Source organism: Lachnellula hyalina, assembly GCF_007821495.1.
Source record: "Lachnellula hyalina strain CBS 185.66 chromosome Unknown contig00026, whole genome shotgun sequence".
Classification (NCBI taxonomy): Eukaryota; Fungi; Ascomycota; class Leotiomycetes; order Helotiales; family Lachnaceae; genus Lachnellula; species Lachnellula hyalina.
Genome location: NW_022157140.1, coordinates 190,243 through 211,189, shown reverse-complemented (window position 1 = coordinate 211,189; position 20,947 = coordinate 190,243). Strand labels below are relative to the sequence as shown.

At 48.4% G+C, this 20,947-nt stretch overlaps 6 protein-coding genes across 6 annotated transcripts; 2 read left to right on the top strand and 4 right to left on the bottom strand.

Annotated features, from left to right (window-relative positions):
* Window positions 1-786: 786 nt before the first annotated feature.
* Window positions 787-2,482, bottom strand: tenB (Cytochrome P450 monooxygenase; the record flags this gene model as incomplete). Its single annotated transcript, XM_031147184.1, has 3 exons — window positions 787-958; window positions 1,016-1,823; window positions 1,876-2,482. The coding sequence occupies 3 exons, from the start codon at window positions 2,480-2,482 to the stop codon at window positions 787-789; spliced, it is 1,587 nt and encodes a 528-aa protein (XP_031007532.1).
* A 2,477-nt stretch (window positions 2,483-4,959) lies between these two features.
* On the bottom strand, window positions 4,960-8,034 carry HERC2 (E3 ubiquitin-protein ligase; the record flags this gene model as incomplete). Its single annotated transcript, XM_031147183.1, has 1 exon — window positions 4,960-8,034. The coding sequence occupies one exon, from the start codon at window positions 8,032-8,034 to the stop codon at window positions 4,960-4,962; it is 3,075 nt and encodes a 1,024-aa protein (XP_031007546.1).
* Window positions 8,035-8,902: 868 nt separating this feature from the next.
* Window positions 8,903-9,583, bottom strand: LHYA1_G002205 (uncharacterized protein; the record flags this gene model as incomplete). The annotated part of the gene is made up of 3 exons (XM_031147182.1): window positions 8,903-8,987; window positions 9,034-9,262; window positions 9,358-9,583. The coding sequence occupies 3 exons, from the start codon at window positions 9,581-9,583 to the stop codon at window positions 8,903-8,905; spliced, it is 540 nt and encodes a 179-aa protein (XP_031007545.1).
* A 1,557-nt stretch (window positions 9,584-11,140) lies between these two features.
* On the top strand, window positions 11,141-12,742 carry LHYA1_G002204 (uncharacterized protein; the record flags this gene model as incomplete). The annotated part of the gene is made up of 2 exons (XM_031147181.1): window positions 11,141-11,363; window positions 11,415-12,742. The coding sequence occupies 2 exons, from the start codon at window positions 11,141-11,143 to the stop codon at window positions 12,740-12,742; spliced, it is 1,551 nt and encodes a 516-aa protein (XP_031007544.1).
* Window positions 12,743-13,153: 411 nt separating this feature from the next.
* Window positions 13,154-17,920, bottom strand: spc7 (Kinetochore protein; the record flags this gene model as incomplete). Its single annotated transcript, XM_031147180.1, has 4 exons — window positions 13,154-13,827; window positions 13,878-14,499; window positions 14,547-17,633; window positions 17,684-17,920. 4 exons carry the CDS (start codon window positions 17,918-17,920, stop codon window positions 13,154-13,156), a joined length of 4,620 nt encoding a protein of 1,539 aa, XP_031007531.1.
* Window positions 17,921-18,286: 366 nt separating this feature from the next.
* RPS11B (40S ribosomal protein) lies at window positions 18,287-19,042 on the top strand (the record flags this gene model as incomplete). Its single annotated transcript, XM_031147179.1, has 3 exons — window positions 18,287-18,464; window positions 18,641-18,879; window positions 18,974-19,042. The coding sequence occupies 3 exons, from the start codon at window positions 18,287-18,289 to the stop codon at window positions 19,040-19,042; spliced, it is 486 nt and encodes a 161-aa protein (XP_031007543.1).
* Between the last annotated feature and the right edge of the window lie 1,905 nt (window positions 19,043-20,947).

Sequence of the window (20,947 nt, the reverse complement as noted above, 5' to 3'; positions counted from 1 at the left end):
ATAGATACTGGAGATCCCGGGTAGTATGTATGTATGTATGAATCACTTACTCACGCCCTTATCGATGACGCTGAGATATCGATAGTATCTACCTTGGTTATCAAGAGTTGGATTCGTTGACTCGCTCGCTACTCACTGGAATGTTGAGGGAGTTGGTGAGGTGAGGATATACATGTCTTGGCGGTATATTATGGGATGGGATGGGATGAGTGCAAGGGGAGGGGAGGGACAGAGGCATAGCATGTTAAGTTGCAGCATTCATCACAGGCAAAGATACCAAGTACGAGTATATGAAACGCATCAATCACTTTTGTTTATTCATAAACATTCCCATCACTACATAAACCAAATCACATGCTCATATATACAAATCATGTCACAACTCAAGTCAATAAAAAAATATATTTCCGTTGAAAAATCATTGATCCATTCTATTACGCAAAAGCAATTTAGATCTCATTTCCCCAGCAAAAAGCAAGGAAGTCTAGCAGGTAAGCAACGCAACGCAACGCAACCCAATGCAAATGCAAGTTCTAATCCCTTCAAGAAATCAATTCAGCGATAGACAAACGACAGTACGTCTGGCATTCCAAGCCAAAAAAAAAAAACTCCCCGTGAGATGTGGTGTGCAATTTGTCGAAGAAAATTTGACTACCCCGCCAAGTCCATATATGCATATACAACTCATGCATATACAATCCATCTATACCCATTCATATGCAACAATGCAAAGGCGGAGAAGATCGTGCCTGTTTGTGACTTTGACTGATTGAAATATTGGGATATTCAGACGGTACCGTGGCGGCGGCGGATGCTGATTTTGTCTCCCAGAGGAGGGGCCTGACTTCCGACAAACCAGTTGTTGTCTGGCCGGCGTTCAATGGGCTTGATATCGTAGTTGAGCGCAATGTAAGCGAGGACCAGCTTGAGCTGCTGGGACGCAAAGAACCGTCCAGGACTGTTTAAAATAGTTAGCAAATGTCAGACGTAGGGATGGGGGAGAGGGATAACTTACCAAGCGTGTTTTCCGTGAGAGAAGCCCATAAAGGTTGCACTGGTTGTCACAAGCGGGATGCCTTTTTCCTTTCCAAGCATATTCTCGGGGTGGCTGTCAGATGTTCCGTCCTTGTTAGTAGGCGGCTTGCAGAATCGGAGACCATCGAATTCGGTTGGGTTCGGGTAGTAGTCGGCGTCGTGATGAAGAGGGTATGCGTGGATGCCAATCTTTGTGCGGCAAGGGATGTGGGTTCCGTCGGGCAAGTAGATACCTTTCTTCACGATGACTGTCTTGAGGACTCCCCGGCTGACGAACCCCCATAATCGCATACTCTCTCGGAGAATACTGTCGAGCGTCAACATACGAGAGAGCGCAGCTTTGGTCCATCTGCCATGTTCAGCTTCGAGGTGGGTAGAAACGTCGTCCCGAGCGGTCTGTAGGTACATTGGGGTGAGAGGGGAAGCTGCTAAATCGAAAAGGAGGTTGGCGGAAGTGACGACTGAGGATTGAATGGCTGCGAAGCTAAGTGCAGCGAGGCGTTTGGTAATCATGTCCGAACCTCGTTCAGCCTCGGTTTTCGCGTGATCCAAGGACCATTGGACGTAATTGTTCTCCTTAGGGCTGGCTTCAGAGCATAAGGAGGTTTGTCGTTTCCATATTGGAAGGATAAACTTTGTCATGTTCAGGTATAGTTGGTAGTTGGAGTATGTGACAATTTGGCCGACAATTCGCTTCAAACACTGAGGAAAGAGACTAATACAAGCGGCCAAGAGCACAACCCAACGGTTGAACCTGGATGAATTGTAGAGGTATTCCTCATCGCGACCTAGAACAAATGAATTAGTAAAGATATGTATAGAGGGGTGGGGGAAACTTACAAAGTTCAGAGCCAACCAGTACTCGGTTGGATATGCGGGTGATGATCTCGGACATGACATCGTAAACCACAATCTCGTTCCACTTCTCGGTGTCAACTCCAAATGATTTACGCATGGCGAAATCAAGCTCATCGTTGACGGCTTCCGTAAAACCTCCGAGGCGACGGTTCAGCTCGTTCTTGATGACATCTCCGTGGACTGCATCAGAAATGACCATTGGGTGTAGCATTGTGTGATCGGCTTGGAGGAAGTCTCGGTTGACCTCATTCTGGTCGAGCACCTCGTCGGATTGCTGTATCAGCCATCCCATTTCCGATTGCGGGAGAATGAGTTCCGGGCCGGTGAAGATATTGGGCAGGACAAAAGGGAGACCATTTTTGGAATACTTTTCATAAGCCTCGTCTAAGAGAGTACGAGAGCCACCAAGACTTTGCAAGGTTGCTCGGGCACGCGACAGCCAAGTATAGCGCCCCTCGTGCACGCCGGCCCATGGAATTGTATCAGGAATACCCTGGCGAGAACAGAATCGCAGAAAGGCCAGGCGGACAGAGGAAACTACCAGGAAGATGCAGAAGGAAACAGCTAGAACCTGAGGGGAGAAGTGCATTATAAAGAGTATAATGGCTAGGAGCTTGTCAGGAGGGATTGCAACAGTATGTTGTATTTACGAGATACGAAGCTTATGTAGAGAGGAGAGATGGGTCAAATATCTAGTCCAAGGTTGTAGGCTGAGGAAGTGTCGAAGTGGGTCGGAATCTGTTGAGGTTTGTCAATTGTATCTATGGGGGAAGTAGTCACGAAGCCTTTTTATATTTTACCTTTGGACACTGTTCTGTGAATCGCTCCTTCCTCCTCCTTTCGAGAGGAAACAATACGCGAACAGGAAGTTCTCATCGCATCAGCAATGATATATTCATTTACGATCCGTAAAGTAACTGCTTCTTATATTCATTCCAGACCTGCCCGCAAATTCACTGCGTCGTTGAATTCACCGGCATCTTTCACACCGGTAAGAACGGTCCTTGGAAGGAACATGCTTCGGTCCGACGTGCGCGTAGTATATTTGCTTTCGAATCGTGCAATAGGATCAGCCTATCTTGCATTGCAATCACGTAGAGGAAGATCCGTGACAAACCAACAGTGTTTTCGAAGAGCGTGCGTGTTTGAGCCTCTCTTTGTCTTTGTCTTTGTCTTTCTCGTTGCTCGCTGATGTCTTTATACCGGAAAACAAACCACGTTGTTCTCGAAGAACCAGCTTCTCTTTCAGGCTTCAACATGGACAATGTGATTGTTTACTTCACCTTTGTATGAGAGTAGGATCTAACCCGAGGGACCACACCAGGCAAGTATAAATGGGGGGGGTTTAAAGGCAAGAACAAGATAACAGCGCTACGCGTAAGAATCCCAAACAGAGGAGTGTGTACTTAGGCATCTTAATCACAGTACAGTTCATAAAGCCAAATGTTCAAGAGACATAACACCGAGTACGCTTCGAGACGATGAACAGTCGCGCTTGCAGCCGTTAACAGATTACAGATTACATTATGCTAAAGGAACACGCGTCGCGGTCGTACTATTCATTTGGTAAAAACATTCATTGTCCAACCTGACCGAAGATGGCTTAAGCATCTCTAAACAGAAGAAGATAGATTGGCGGTAGTATAGGACACGGCAAACAGGACGGGGTCTCTTCAGAAGTGAGAACAACAGGAAGTGAGGTGAGGTGAGGTTGTTTATACTAAGATAGTGGTAGTTGCCCTCCTCGCGTGCCGATCTTTATTGTCCCTATCAATTATGTGGAGAAGATCCACCCGATCCATTTTACTTATAAATATAGTATACTACCGAGACTACGTCATATTACCTCAGGGGCAGAGGCGCAGCACGACGCTAGAGACTCGCTTACTACATGGACATGGTCCGTGCTTCTGAGGTTGAGGTTGAGGTTGAGGTTGAGGTTGAGGTTGAGGTTATTCCCAACTTCCAGCTTCTGCACTTCCAGCTTTCCTCTAAATACTTATCCTAGTCAAAAAACCCATATCTTAATAATCTACCTACCGAACTATAATAGAGAGCCGAGTCTAGAATCTTGCGTCATGTAACCTACTCACCTAACGAAACTATAAAGTAATTATTCGTAAACTCCGGTATAAGGTATCATGTAACAGCAGTCGAGTTCCACAACATTCATCTCTGCGATACCGTACCATTCCATAACACCGGGACCTTCCAAGGTTCCATGGAGAGTTACCCAACTTACCCAGGTATTCCATGCATAAACCTACGATGCGGGGTACTACATCGATCCGCTCAAGAGCTTGACAGTCCCGACTCCTGGCACTCTGAGACCATGACGCTATGACGTCCGTCATACTACGTTTAATAAATGGCCCAAGGTATATCTGCAATATTCCTCCCCTTCACGTTTCCACTTCATCGGCTATCCCCGTACCATAATAGTTTAATGATGCCCAGAGATCCTGAGCCGGTCTAGCTAGCACACGGGAGTTTCATCATTGCATTTCCTGAAAGCTGGATGTAGCGATAGAGAGATATTTGTTCGTGTATCTAGGTAGGATATTGTACGTAAGTGGCCATGGTTTCTTCGCAATTGGTAATGGTCGATTGGCTTCTTGTTATACCCTAGAGGAAAGAAACACTCGGTGCGTGCTGGTTTTGGTTTGGGTCTAATTATCTATGGAGGGAGGGGAAGAGAAGGTGCTGTGTGAGAGAGAGAGAGAGGGATCTCGATATAACTTATAACTTGCAGTTTGTTTATTAGGAGTTGGATGGGGTGGGTTTCGAGGGGATCGAGATATATTTAGGTAGGTAGCGTGGTCTGATTTGAGGTTTGATGCCAGTTGGAGTGGGAGAGGCATTGGAAGTATTGCAGGTCATAGGTGCGCCGAATCAAATAGCAGAAAACAGAAGAGAATACAGAAATGCATAAAGGCTCAAGAAAAAACCCGAGATAATCTGATTACCTATTGATTTATACACACGCTATGCTATATTCCCATGCCATCCCAAGCTATCCATCCATGTATTTATTCCCTCCCTCAAACTCCTATAGATCCATGCTTATTAAGGAATACAAAAATCAATCCAGCTCCCCAAATAATCCATCTGGTTGCCCCTCCCCTCCCTAACAAACCTCTTCACAGCCGTCTCAAACTCCTCTAGACTAAGCCGTCCCCAGCCTCCCTTTTCCTCCGCATCCATAGCTACACGCTCACAGAGCCAGTACCTGTAAAGTATTTCTCTGCCTGGACGTTGTCCATAATTTGCGTCTGTGGAGGCGCAGTCGGATGAGGGGGCTGGACGAGAAGGAAGCGATATTGGGAGTGCGTGTGTGGTGGAAGGGGAAGTGGAGCGATTGCGGGGTTGGGCATCGTTGTTGGGGGAGAAGCTGGTGCTGGAAACAGAGTCGGGGCGGAATTGGGGGAGCGTGGGGTCGTGGTATGAAGAAGCGGATGAGGATGGTATTGACCACGTTGAGTCAGGAGAGCCTGAGGGCGTAGCTCGAGGAGATGGGGATGATGTTCGGTCACGCCCCTCGTATTGGGATGCTGGGATTTGGTGGCGTGTAGATTCGATGGGGAGCGTGCTAGGTTCGGGGCTCTCTGGGTCTTGATAGATGTCTCCAGTCAGGAGGGGATTGTGACGCCAACTGTCTGCGGGCTGGGAGGGCTCGATTTCTGGGATTACTTCCAGCTCGGGGGTGCCGTCGCTCTCTTCATCTGGTCCATCCACATAATACCCAGTGTGATTTAGAAGATCGTCAAGTGGTCTTTGTCGCACCTCCTCTACTTCGACTTCGGGAAAGGTTGGCCATGGTTGCCGCGTTTCATGGCGCAGGGGCGTATGACTGCGCTCTGCGTGCTGTTTTTCCTTGGCCTCTTTTTCCTTTTCAAATGCCCAATTAAAGAATTTGGGTTTCGTATACTCGTATCGCCACCGCTCTCGCTGTTCCTTGTTCGCAGCTGCTTCCACAGCTAGATCTTCTTTCTCCTTGAACAATGGGTCTAAAAGCTCATTGAACGCTTGCTGAGTCACTTGATATAAGATCTCCTTGCCAGCATCTCTCTCCGCATCGGGAATACCCATTCCTCCCCACCGCTCAGGAACACTTCTTGATGAAGTCGAAGGATTTGATCTGGTATCAAAATCATCCATGTCTTCTGCAAATCGTACCTTTGACGATGATCGTGAATGCATAGAAGGCCTGGACTGGGATTTTGAACTCTCACCCACCACCTCGTTAGTAGCGAACACATCATCGTGCTCTTTCCAGTCGACTGGTGGCGTCGCACCCTCTTCTTCATCAGTGTAGAACTGCCTACGCTTCCATCGTTCATGTATCGCTTCTTCGGCACGCTCTCTATATACAGCATGTGCAATGACTGTTCGCCGGCTTGAAGGATGAACAGTTGAGACACGAGCTCCTGGTCCATCAATGGCCTCGGCGTCCTGGTCCGTGACGGTAGCATAATTAGGAAGCCAAGAATAATCGTTATCTGCACCAGTAGATATATCGTCCGAGTCGACTGAGGTGTTGTCTTCATCTTCCAAGATATTAATATTGGTGACCAGGGCTGGATGCGCATTCCTGCTCATGTTGGTAGCCGCTGTCACTGCCCTATCGGCACGATCTCGATTCCTTCGCATAGCTCGAACCATGGGATCCAATTCTCCAAGACTTGTGGGCGGATTTCTCATAGTCTCCCAGTATCCACCAGTATCTTCGCCATGGCTGTGTTCTCTGTGAATCTGGTTGTACCGGCTCAATAACATGATGTTTTGCCTGAAGATGTCCTCTCTGTTGCCCCTGTCTTTGCTGTTCTCATTCATGATACCCTGTCCATCACTAATCTCAAGGTCGCCATTTGGCTGTGCGGTTTTACCCTCCCCTGTCCGGTAATCTGGAGCTCTGGGATATCGACCATCTTGTCCAAAAGCACTGCTGAGAGGTTGCCGGCCAGCCACTAGCCGATGTGCATCCGTACAGCTCATTTGCTGTTCTTCCATGCTTTCCAACATATCCCGGTGCATCTGACGGTAGAGAACGTAGTATGAGCGGAACATTCGCAGAAAGTCCTTCCTGTCTACAAAGCCGTCTCCATCGATATCATACCCCTCGAATATCCGACGCCATTTATCTTTCTTCTTTCGGTACGCGATGCCATTTAGGAATTCGGGAAAACCAATTAGATCATCCTTGTTCGTATCGTAGAAGGCGAACATTCGGTCGAATATCAAACTAGGCGATGTGTGTCTGTACCCCCCGGAAGGAACTAAACAGCATTCAAAGGTCTTCCTGTCCATAGCCAGATTGATATCATCAGGATCATCTTTCCAGTCCGTACTCGCCATAAATGTCCACTGTTCCCAATATGCATCCAGCTCTGGCCGTTCGAACCCAGTCTCCCTTGAAAGCTTCGTAGTGATCTCCTTGGGCAGGACCCGCATCACAGAATCTGGATCCCCAGCGTACAACACTGGCTGGATACTCCTAGGCCCAAATGAAGGCCCGGGAACCTTGATCTTGTAGAATATATGAGTCTTCGTGTGCACTCCTTGTGATTCGCATCCCTCGCAGAGATCGTAGTCGGCGCAATTGGCACATCGGTATCTGATGCCCCTGATGGGCACTATGCCACAGCTGTTGCAGGCACATCCCCTATGAACATATGCATTCCGTCTTGTAGCATCCTCGGAGACTCTGAAAAGAAGCTGGACGATGTTCTGGCCGCTACGCTCTGGTTGTTCGTGTTGTTCTGGTACGCGTGTCCACGGATTGTCATTGTCTTCTTGATCATCTACCACAGTATCCCCATCTGTCAAAGTCCGAGGGATCAGTTGTTCTCCTGAATTGTTCTCCGATCCCTCGTCGCCGAACAGATTCGACACATCATCGGTGTTGTTTTCGCTTCGTCCCTCGGTGGCTCTGTCAGTAGGGCCTGCGGTGGTTCGTCTTCGCCGCCGATGCACGGCATTTCTTCGAGACAGTCGCGGACCTGATCGAGATTGTATTTCGGTATCAGACGCAGAGCTGCTGTAGAGATAATATGTGCCGTATGCAGCCGCGAGCGTTGTCAGGGTCAGAATAGTGGCCGTGGATCTGGACAAGCTCGAGGCTGCGTTTAATGAGGCTGACATTGATGCTTCTGGTCTATTTGTCGCAAGGTGAGGTCTACCGGGCCATGTACGAGGGTTTCGCTGCTGTTTCCATGTCTCCAGCTACTGTAGACATGTATGGGAGCATCCAGAGATGGAGCTGTGTTGTTGTGGCATTGTACGGAGTACTGTTGATAGGGTTGTCTTTTCGTAAAGTTGTGCATTGTCAAAATTCGCGAAACTGTGTCAGCCTTCTCATTTTCTTTCCGCCTCAGCGTCTCTCCTCGGCGTTCATCACAACAAGCCGGCTTCAGCTCAACATGTACTATCTGCGATATTCTCGCGTACTAATGGTACTATGAACAATTCGCCGTAGACCGTAATAACGACCAAGTCTTCACGAACAGAACTTTCCCAGCAATGCCTCGAACTACAGTTTACACATCCATAACTTTTCTAAACTCCTTCTCTCCTACCGCAAAGTACTTGAAAATAGGACAGGGCTGAATGGCCCAAGAAAGACTATGGGTCCGGCCAATCCGGATGATCAAAGTCCTCTCACTGTTGGTATCCCTAGGAGAGTCAAACTAGTAGATGAACTGATGCAAAGTTGCTCGGACTTTCCGAGGGAATCCTTCAAGACGAGTTGCTTTGTATGGATTCCAGATTATACTTATAACAATCCTTTTTCAATTCATTTGGCCCTCCTCTTTTAGCCCTCGAATGTCTTTGCCTCTTAAGAGTTGAAAATCCCTGGTACCTAGAATCTGAACCTGCAGTTTACGGGGAAAACAAGATAGTCGATGAAGCTTCGGAAGTTGAGATTATATCATATTCGAATATCTATGTTAAAACTTATGGACAAACATTCATCCCCTCCAGTCTCCCAGTATCCCAGTCTCCCAGTCACCTAGGAATCAAGTCCTGGGCACATCTCAGACGTCTCCTGTGTAACGGCACCATAGGGACTCGGATCCGTCCAGATGTAATTGAAGCTATTCATCAATCAGCACTCACTCTCATGCCTTTCTCACTACTCACGAAGCATCGGGATAAGTAGGCGCATCGTTATCGCCCAACGCCTCCACAATATCCGTCAAAGCATCATGCTCCCAGCAAATCAAGACATTCCCACTTCGAAATTTGTCGTGATCGAAAACAAGTTTGGCTACACAACTAAAGTCGTCGCGCTGGCAGAACGTGTCGACGGTAATACCTAGATCGTCGGCGAGCGGTTGGACGGTCATTAGGGGGCGGTTACGCGATCCATCTAGATGTTGACATTGAGTTAATTTTCCCTCGAGTTTAACAGTAGATGGGACTCCTGTTGGAGAGAAGAATGAAGATGGATAGAACGAATCTTACCGGATTTCGGCCGTTCAGCAATTATGTAGTCGATGTAGTATCCAGATGAAGTCCCAAACACGTTTCTCAGACATTGAGCTCGTTCCAATCCCTGGGGACTGAGTCCATGTTCTTTGTCATCTTCTGGCTTTTCACCGTGGCGGATTAGGTATACTGTGTTCTGTGCTGAGAAGCCTGAGATGGTACTCAGGAGGCTTGCCACCACTAGAAGGATGGACGCGCGCATCTTGCTTCGTTTTCCTATCCTTAAATGCGGGTAAATTTTTTATAACTGGCCATGGTACTGCTCCTTCCTTTATACTTCAAAAATATTCAAATCTGCTTGCTCCCACTGTGTGATTTCGTGCAACTGTAGTATTGCACTACGATCAGTAGGGCGGAACTATCGCCCATCAAGGTTGTAAATGACCTCGAATGATTTTAGCAGGAACACCATGTGGCTTGTAGAATACTACATTGTTAAATCTATTTGGAAGGCCAAGAATGTGTTTCTGTGTAGTAGTTGCAACTTTGGGGTTGACAATTGTAGATCTTTAACAACGCTGGCACCGACATGGAAGGTGGAAGAACGCGTACAACCTATCAATGGCTCGTAGAACTCCCACATTGTACAGCGGATCACAAGGACTATGTCCAGGAAGTACAACACGCCTTTGACGTCTTTGTGGCCATATATCAGTCACACTTGTGACTTGAAGAACGTATATACCTATACCTCTAGTGTGCGCAACATTCAACTCGAGTCAAAAACTCAAAGCCCGAAGTGCCACAAAGAGTACACCTAAGAAGTGGAATAGCTATTCTGGTATTTTCAGACTCGGGCGACATTCGACTAGATGATGAACTCCGACAGTTTGCAACGCAGCAAAACAATCTTACAAAAGCGCAAGATACAGCTAGAAAATCAAAGTTATGTATATCACAGCGCACAGCCCTTCTTATCACGTGAAGTGGGGTGTGCCTGTCACGTGATTGGAATACCCAACACGAATTAGACGCGCGTTGTTTGCTCCAGTTTCCAGTTTATTTTCTGACCTAGAGGCTAGCGACAAGAGTGTTCCAAGGATTTGGATAACTTCACTCCTAGGACTGGTCTGACTCGTGTAGAATGTCATTGTCTCTTTTACTTTCCAATTATTCACGTGCTACCCAAGAGCTTCGTCAGCCCGATCGTTCTCCCCCCCTCCCCCCCTCTCCCCGGCCCACCCTTGATCCTGGGATCGTCCCAAAAGACCGGTTAACGTTTTTCTCTTTGTCAACGATACCCATACTTTTTCTCTACTTTTCAGCCTACAAGTCTCCAGTTTCTTCTTTCACCCGTCTACTCCGTACACGAAGTTCACGGGACACGCAAAAGCAGCCGGTGGTTCCGGCCTCGAGACATCTCGTATTTGACTCTTCAGATCCACAAAACCATGTTGTCCTAACATACGTGTACACGGAAGCTTTATCGCCCAAGTGGGCTTACATTGACCTTTCGATATCCCGTCTTCTGTTTTAATGCCCACTTCAGTCATCCAGCCTGTCAGATTCGTCGATAATACCACAAATCTTGGTATTTCGTATGACGTCCAGAACTTGTGCTATTTCTAGCCCACCGATCTTCGTAAACGTGGAGCAAATATTGCAAAGCTTTCCACGGCAACCGTCATCTGTAAGTTGGACTGTGGTTAGTAAGTGCCTTTAACTCATGGCCTATATGAGGATGTGCCACCCTCTTAATACAATTTCATAATTGTCAAATACAAACATTATTACTTTCGTTAAACACACATTCGCTATAATGAATACCTTTATCACACTCTCGCTAGCTCTTGGAGCCTCTGCTCTTGTTGTGCCAAGATCCTCATGTTCCTTTGAGCTCACTGCAGCCGGTGGCCAGGCGGGGACAATTGGACAGCTCTCTGACGGCCAAAACAGAATTGGTGGTGGCCTTTCGGCCGCTACTTTCACAATCAACAACAGTAGCATTACCGATGCTGCTGGACGTGGTTGCATTTTGACCCGTAAGTCTATTGCTCCATCAGTTCAACTCACTCCTAGCTAACCCTTCTCAGCATCCGTCGGTCAGTTCCAATGTGATGAAAACGCCAGTCCAGCAAACGGATTCTCGATTGAGAGCAATGGCACTCTTGAGTATTCCGGAAGTTCTACGTTTTATGCCTGTGGAGCATCCGACACGGAATGGAATCTGTATACGGCTCCTATCGTTGGTCAGGATACTTGTGTTGAAATCTCATTGACTGCAAGCGGCTGCGGAACGACAACCTCGACTTCCGCGGCCCCAAGCGTTGTCACAGTGTCGAGTGTTGCTACCGTCACTGTCCATGACTGTGCTCTGCCTTCATCAACTGCCGCACTTGCTTCTTCGGCTCCAGCTGTTATTCCTACTTCAGTAGCCACAGTTCCGAGCCCAGCCCCTATTGCCACGTCTAGCTCAGTTGTTGTCCCAGTTGTTGTCAGCTCAGCATCCACAAGCACCATCGTGTCGGTTGCGTCTACTTCAGCCATCACGTCGAGCGAGGTCTCCGTAGCGACCGTTCAAACTCTGCCTCCCGTCAAGGAGTCTTCAACCGTGGTCCAGTCATCAGCTCCGGTCGTCTCTACATCGACTGTTGTGCCTATTGAGAAGACCTCCTCGGTCTTGGTTTCATCCGAGGTCCTCAGTACTGCTACCACATACTCTAGCATCTCCTCCGTCGTACCCACACCAACTACGTCCACCTCAATCGCTGTTACATCCACCACGGCCTCAACGAGCTCCCTCTGGGTGAACACTAGCTCCGCCACCCCTACCACACTCTTGACCTCATCCACCTCATCCACCCCCGCCACAAGCGCAACAACCTCATCATCCTCCTGCGTTGCCACCTCCCTAACCGGCTCCTCCACCTCAGGAAACTACCAATACCCGCACCTAATCCTCCCCATCACATCCACAGCCCCCACCACCGCCCCCGACACATCCTACTTCGGAACCGTCTCCAGCAACACCTCTAGCATCTTCTCCTTCGACATCCCCTCCACCTGGAGCGGCACAACCTGCAATCTCATCTTCCTTCTCCCCCTGCAATCCGAACTCGAGACCTCCTCCTACACATACAGCGGATCCAGCCAAACCATCGACTTCGAGCAGTTGAGCCGCAGTGGCAGCTCGAGCGGTGTAACCACAGAGACGACCTGGGATAATGCCCCAAGTGTGGAGGCAGATCTTGGGAGCTTCGATGTGCAAGAGGGCAGCAGTACGCTTGTTGAGAGCTTTGCGTGTGGGGATTTCGCGGGCGGAAGTGTAGCGTTTGAGATGAAGGCTGTGGGAGATGTGTATTTGAATTTCTTCCAGGATTGGAATCCTAGTCCATTAGGGCTTTATGTTACGCATTGCTAAGCTTTGCAAAGAATGGCATAGGTATGAAAGTATGATCATTGAACAAGGAAAGAAAAAAAGAAAAAACAACATGAATAAACAAAGGGGAAAATGAGCCAGAGGCTGGCCGGATCGGATTAGGATTTTACATTAGGTAGATTTTTAATGCTAATGATGTAATGTCAAATACGATAAAATATCCCAAGATGCGTGCATGTTGATGAGTTTTGTGATCTGTGAAGAATGGCATACGACAATTTCAAATGTTCATTCACCAGATTCGTTGCTAAAATGAATGTCCTACGCTTATTCCTAACAGAAGTTCATACCAGAGGATGATGATCCTCAAACGCCAGTACTCCAGAACCCATGTCCCTAACATAACATAGCATAAGAACCCTAATAATTCAATCACGCTATCATAACACCCCATCACTTCCTGCCCCTAGCAAGCAATTTCTCACCCAACTCCCCCACTGCATCACCCCACCCCATCCCCTCTTCTCCCAGAGCATCGCCACATCTATCCAGTAGAAAGGCCCCCATCTTCGGCTCGTTAAACCTCTCCCCATAGACAACCCTCGCTGCATACGTAACAGCGACTTCGATACCTTCTTCCCCAGCACTAGTTCTCAGCCCTATCTGAATCTCAACTTTTGTAGTTAATGCATTGATCAATAGCGTAGATTTTACGACAATGCTATCATCTGCAGTCTTTTCGATGTCGGTAGGACAATCAACGCGTAGTAGGCGGATATCAGAAGTTACGGCGAGAGTGATGTTCCAGCTGTTGCTAACGGCCGAAAGCAGGGTTTTGACGGCAGTGCGGGATTGTGGAAGCCCGCGGATGTGGTCACGGATGCTTTGGAGAAAGAATTCTTTGGTCGGCGTTAGGGGTTGGGGGTCCAGAGATCTGTTGTTGCCTATGTACCAAAGATCGATCCTAGAGTTTGAGGGCTGCGCTGCTGTACTTTTGGTATGGAAGGGCAGGAAGGAAGCGGCGTCAAAGACAAGCTCGATGTCCTTTTTGTATGTCATCGAGGTTGTAGTGCCGGAGACGCCGGTTATGGTCCAACCGTGCTCTTTTTCGATTGCATCGACTTTGCCTAAGGGATGTTAATTTCAGGAGAAAGAAAAGTGGGAGAAGGGGCCTTACCTTTGAGAGCGCTGATTTCGGTGGAGGTCCAGCCTCTGCATTCTTCCCGGATCTTTTCTGCTTCTCGGATTTCCTCAAGCCAGGCTTGTTTCTTTTCAACACCCGATTCGATCTCGACTTCTTTCCCTTGCAGCTGCTTGCGTAAATCGGCAATAAGGCGCTTCTTCTCTTCAACTTCAGCGTTGATAGAGATAAGTTCTTGACGAGCGTTGCTGAGTTCTTCAGGATCGCAATTGGCGAGCTCTTCCGCAACAGCTTGAAGGTCGGCCTCTTGGGTCTGAAGCACCTCTGCCTTTTTGATCAGCTTTGGGAGAACAGTATCGAGTAAAGCTTGTTGATGGTCCAGCATTTCCTCGTCCTTGATCATGCCCTCCCCAGTCTTAAAAAGACCTTCCTTTAAGGTGCCAAGGAGAGTCATTCTCCAATCATACCACATTCCCTTGCTCAGGAGTCTTGCATGGGTCTTGACATTCTTCAATTGATTATCCATAACAAGTTTCATGTCGGGAGTAGCAGAAATATACTCGCGGAACAAGGGAGGGTTCTCCTCAAAGGTTTCTGTCTCGATTTCGCGCACCGTCTTTCGACCCTCCGAGATGTAGCTTTTGAGCTCATGGCAAGCCTGTATAGTGTTAATATACTACATTCGATCGATATGATAGTACTTACGTGTTGAAACAACTCTAGCATTGGAATGGTTGCAGCTCCAGCCGCCACACAATATTCAAGAACCACAATCTCGTCTTTTTGATCTCGTGAATCAGTGGTAGGTTTCGGTGCGATTGTATGCCTTCGTTTCGTGGTTGTTAATTCCATGAATCGAATGCTTGTCAGGTTCAAGAACTCTTGCAACTGAATGCGATCATCGTCGAAGCTCTCCTCGCCAATCTGAGGATTCTCAACCGGTTCCTTTTCTGCCAATGGTCCAACTTGAGCAGGCGCATCAGCTTCTGCATCTTTGAATCGCCCTTGTGCACGAGGTGTAGTGACTTTGGCTTTAGTCGGCGAAAATGTCGACGGGGTAGTTGTAGCATCTTCGAGGCTTTTCCGAGCTGCACGAGTCATGCGTCCGGTGGTTTCTGCTTTTGAGGGAGGTCCTCGAAGCTTAACATTCTTTACTGGACTGCCCTGGTGGTTCTTTAGACGCTTCACGCCGCCATCGTCTTCGTCCTCATCATCATCGTCCAGTTCGGCAGGTCGCTTGCCGAGAATTCCTTTAGCAGCGCCAACATGCAAGCTCTTACGACCCTTCAATGGATTCTTCTTCTTGGGCGTCAGGCTTTGTATCATCTCCTTAAGATTTAGAGTAGCGTCTTTTTCTTCTTGATCCGCCTCCCGCTCGAGTATACTACGTCCACTCTCGCGATCTTCGTCCTGCTCTCGCTCTCTGTCGATTGCTTCCTCCATGACCTGAAGGTCATCGAAGCGTACTCCACGAGCAACATCAAATTGACCTGGAACAAAAGATTTTGCTTGGTCACCAATTGAAGTTCGTCGATCCAACAGGGCAGCTATTCGAGGGGAGCCAAGCCCTTCACGATCAAGTCCAACACCCGAGGTTCGCCTATGTTGAGGTGTCAAAATAAACTTGGGGGTAGCAACTCCAGTCTTGTCCTCCTTGAATAATCTGCTAGGAGTTGTTGTTTTTCTGCCTTTCACGGATCCCTTGGCAGACTGAGGAGTCGAAGAGGCAGCTTGTATTTCATCCTTAAAAAGTTTTTTGGGAGATGCGGAGCGGATAGTGACGTTTTTGGAAGGGGGGGTTTTGCTCGGTGTGGTTGGACGTACTCTTTGTGGGGTGAGTTGTTTGGATGGGGTTCCCAGCTTTTTGATTGGGGTGCTATCACTACCTAGCTTCGATTTCGGGGTTGTCGAATGTCTTGCTTCTGTGCTGCGGCGAAGTCCTTTCCCGCGAAACCCAGAAAGACTTGGACTACCTGTTTCCGATGCAACAGTATGTATAGGAGCAGCTGCAGGGGCTCTCGGGGAAGGATGAGAATTGGCAATGACTTCAGCCTGGAATGGGGAACTTCCCAGATCGGTCTCCAATTCCATGACCTTCTTAGCGTGGGAGCGGCTTCCGGTGCTTCGTTGGGCCTGCAAAATACCACCAAGAGCCGTTGTCATGTCCATACCCATAGTAGCATCCTGATCTTCGGGTGCAGATTCCCCAATGGATGGCATGATACCACCAATGGCAGCAGTCATGTCCATCGTATCATCGCCCATATTAGAGTCCAAGCTCTCTCGGCTTTTCTTCTTCTGGCCTCGTGGTTGAGCTGCTAAAGAAGCTCTGTTTCGAGTCCGCGGGGGATTTGCTTGCGGCAACACACCGCCAACAACTGAGGTGAACTCCATGGTCATGTCTTCGTCATCAGAAGATCCAATCTTTGCCTGAGCTGGTTGAATACCGCCGACAGCCATTGTCAGATCCATTGTTTCGTCACCATTCGAATCCTCTCCAGCTGACTTTCGACGTGTGCTTTGACGACGATTGGCAGCTACAGATTGGCGACGATTCGTGGGCTTTGGAGCCTCGTTCTGTATGATACTCCCAAACGCTCGAGTGACATCCATTGACATCTCATCTTCATCTGGCTGCTGTGCTGACATGATACCGCCCATAGGTCGGGTCATATCCATCGTCATATCCTCGCCATCTGACTCCTCGTCCTGTTGCTGAGCACCCACCTTGAAGGCTGGGGAGAATGGATTGACATTCTCTTGGTCCTGTTGAGCCTCAAGATTCACTGCAGGTTTCGTCCAAGGAGCGAAGGATGCAACGACATCTTCTCCTTCCAATTCATCTCCATTTTCGTCAAAGTCAATGCCTTGGGTGCCCGCTTGACGGGCAGCCAGTCTTAAGGCTTCATCTAATCGAGAGCTGGAGCCGGCACTTGACGCAGATTTGATCGATGCCATAGACATGTCGGTAGTTTCTCCTCCATCCATACTCATGGCCGTCCCATCTGCATCCACATCAGACTCATCCGAGTTGGAAATAAGCTCATCTTCAACAACTTCATCAACGTCGTCCAATGAGTCCGCGTCACTTAGCGGACTCGATGAGAATGCTTCATCTGGGTTGTTAAAATTCATAGGAGGTATGCCAGAACTTCTGCGACGCTTCTTTTGATGTAGGTCACGTTGATGGGCGGGACTCGCTTTGACTGTATCTTCTTCTTCCACTTGTTCCGGCGGGGTCGATGGCGGTTCCGAAGGGTCTGAACTTGTATGACCCGGTGTCTGTGGGTGTGGCGATTCTCCAGATGCAGATGAAGCTCGCCGAGTCGAACTTGTAGAATTTGAAGAGGTTGTAGAGTCTTGATATTCGACTACGACATCCCATGTATGTAGTGTAGCTTCGGGCGCAAATGATACTCGACGATTCGCGAGAGATTTCCTTCGCGCATCTCGTCGTGACACGACTTCCTTTTCCAGGTCCTTCCTCTCCTTCTCTTCGCGCTCTCTGGCCGCGGTCTGCTGTTCCTCCTCAGTCCGCAACGTCACGCGTGTTTCACTGATAGCAGCACTTTCTCCCACCTGGAAAGGATTCGGTAGGTTATTGGTACCACTGATAGTCGCGCTGGGGCCCACGTCGAAGTCGATCAAGTTGTCCGACTTTTGCGCGGATGGCGGGGTAGCTTTCTTAGGGCTTCCTTTGCGGGTAGATCTATGCGCTGGAATCTCTGGGAGAGGTGGCATCGTAGGCTTCAATATGGATCTAGGAGGAGCATGAGGAATTACAGCAAGAGACTTGAAACGTATTAGTACTTAGAGGCTCCAATGTATAGATGTGCACATACCTTGCGTCTATTGCCGGTTGTATCCTTGAGCGCATCCAATCCACCTGGTCCTATGCTCTTGCTTCTTGATTTCTTCGAGGCCTTCTCAATTGGCACAGCCTTCTTCCCACTCGACAACGCTCCCAGGTCCGCCGTCATATTCTCTTGGTCCATTGCTTTCGAGGAAGAGATATGCGCCAGTGACTTTCGCGATTTCGGTCGCGTCGCAGGGAGGGTGGCTTCATTTCGGGAAGACATAATGGATGAGTAGAGGCCGATGCACCGAATATGGTGTCAGTATTATTGCGGTCAATTGCTCACGGGTTTTGAGACAATGTGGTGGTGAACATAGTATAAAGTAAGGTACATATCAGTCGGATCTTCTCTGGTTGCCCGGTTTTCCTGGCTTTCCGCGTAAACAAAACATTGAAAGCGCGACGGAGGCTAGTCAGATGCGCTAGGCTACATCAACTCTAGATCGTCTTTTGTCGGAAAATCGTATCCCATCACATGATGCAGCCGCACACAAACTAAGCGACTTTTCAAAACCACAAAAACTTCTACCCCAAGAAAAGACAAGCCAACGCCAACTTTACGACTCGACGACCACTCGAATCCGCAAACATGGCCACCGAACTGACTGTGCAATCCGAGCGCGCTTTCCAGAAGCAACCTCATATCTTCGCCAACGCAAAGGTCAAGTCCAAGACCAGCAGAGTTGGAAAGGGAGGCCGAAGATGGTACAAGGACGTTGGACTGGGCTTCAGGACCCCCAAGACTGCCATTGAGGGAAGCTACATTGGTATGTGTAATTTCTCTTCGTAGGGAGGGGTGATGGTTATTTTGCTGGCAGCACTGGGAACGAGTTTGCGCGCAGGAGGGGCTGTTGAACATTATTGGCGAAACGCGCCTTAGCTGGATTGCGACCGAAACTGCCTATTCGCACGAGAACAGAATGCTAATTCTATTCTCCCACAGACAAGAAGTGCCCTTTCACCGGTCTCGTCTCCATCCGTGGTCGTATCTTGACCGGCACCGTCGTTTCCACCAAGATGCACCGAACCCTCATCATCCGCCGAGAATACCTTCACTTCATCCCTAAATACTCCCGTTACGAGAAGCGACACAAGAACCTGGCTGCACACGTTTCCCCTGCTTTCCGTGTTGAGGATGGTGACCAGGTTACTGTTGGACAATGCAGACCATTGAGCAAGACCGTATGTTTACCCAGTCGCGGTGGAGCAGAATTGGATGCTCTGGTGGCTCTGCGGAGATAGTTGATTTTCCGAGCATTACTGACAATTCTCCCAGGTCCGATTTAACGTTCTCCGCGTGCTCCCAAGAACCGGCAAGGCTGTGAAGCAGTTCAGCAAATTCTAAGCGGCTTTCTTTTGGGATTCTAGGTTGCATGGGGTTTGTTTTGCCGATCAGATCATGAGATTGTGAGCATATGGGATTTGCCAAGGGCTAGCATGGCGAAAATGTGCATTAGCTACAGACAGTACTCTGAATGCAACGATCGTCTCTGAATTTGAGTTCGAATGGAGGAGTGAAGAAACGAAGTTGATGCCGTAATACTAACACAAGTTCTGGTACAGGTACAGTTCCTCCCAATGCGACTCGCTCTCAAAAGCTCCACGATACGATGCAATCTGCATTTGTACAACCACCAGCCGTCATGTTTAAAACATTTACGCTTAACGATAATATTGACGTGCGTAATACATTTCAGTCTTAGTGGTTCAGAATCCTTTAGAATAGTGTTGATAGATAGCGACAACCTGAACTCCAAGGTGGATTCTCGAGTCGTCGCTATCTCCAATCTGCCATATGCTACAGCACTTGTTCACATGCCGATTCTTGCACCTTCCGCCCACATTATCAAAATCCACTAGTTCCTTCCCTCTATCCCAAACCCCTCCCTCGATATCTCTCCGTTCTTATTCAACTTCCATTTCACTTCACTTCCTCCATCAATTCAATGTAGATACATCCACTTCCAACTCCACTCCTTAACTCGGATGATCTCCAAGGCAGCCTGCTAATATTATAAGCGCATCTCCAATTACCACTACTTTCCGTTTTTCGCACGTCAGCTTCTCAAGGACCACTCGCACATCCCACGCGACGAAGTCGACTCACCTCTACAAGCTAGTATCAAAACTGCATCTGCCTCCGCAGCCCTGTTCTGTGCCTCTCACCTGACCTTACTCTCGGCGTGACAAAATCTAGTGCCCTACCCATCTACACATTGGAGAATTCAAGGGTTTGAACCTGACGATGCCTCGACACCCTCACCTTCTCCAAACGCTTTCGAGGATGGTCAGCCAAAGCTTCCCGACCTATGCTGCTGTGCGGCACAAGAGCTTCGCTCCTTCGTCTTCCCAAGCACACCAGCATCAAACCTGTACGACAGTAACCTGAGAAAATCCTACCAATCGTCTCACGACCTTCTCAATAACGGAGAGATATTCTGCGACACACTCGTCTCAGCCGCCGTCTTCTACCCACTCTCTTTCATTAAAAGTACGCCGGATAGGAATGAAGGTTTTCGATCATCTATTCTGGACTCTTTCTGCATCTCTTTAGCTGGGAATAGCTAGCTGAAGCCTGTCTCGGAAAGTCGGAACACCAATGAAGAAGGCAAACTGCAATTTGTTTGGAATGAGATGAGATAAGATAGAATCTGGGCGCGGGCCATGTCGCAAAATTCTGGGAGAAAGAAGAGATATAACAGATGCTACATTATGGCAAAAATTTTACGCAAATGTGGAATAAAGTGGCAGAGAATACTTCGACTGTTGGACAATGGGAAGTCAACTCAAATTTCAGGCTCAGAGACGGGCTGACAAGCGATGAAAGTGCGAGCTGTGCTTTCTTCCTGGGTCGGTAATCTTTAGCGGGGAGCGACTCTGATGGTGTGCATATGCCATATTGGTTGGGACATGGCATGGTGTCCGTGCCATCACTTTCACCTGATGATCTGCAGTTTTGTTGGTATTTCTGCACCGGAAACTCTACAGCATTTCCGAGGTCTGGTCTGGTAACACAACACAGCACGTACCATCTTTGGCTCCCTTGCCCATTTCGCCCTAAGCCGCAGGTATCGCACTTTTGACCCGTTGCCCATTCGACTGCCACACACGATCATAGCAATCAATTAAGCAGCCTATGAATCTATGTCCACGACGAGGAATTTGAAACTGCCGGTCTAGCATCCATACCCAAGGATCATTATTAAGGTTCTATTGGTGCGGTACTGTACGAACGAAGTCGTGTCATGTA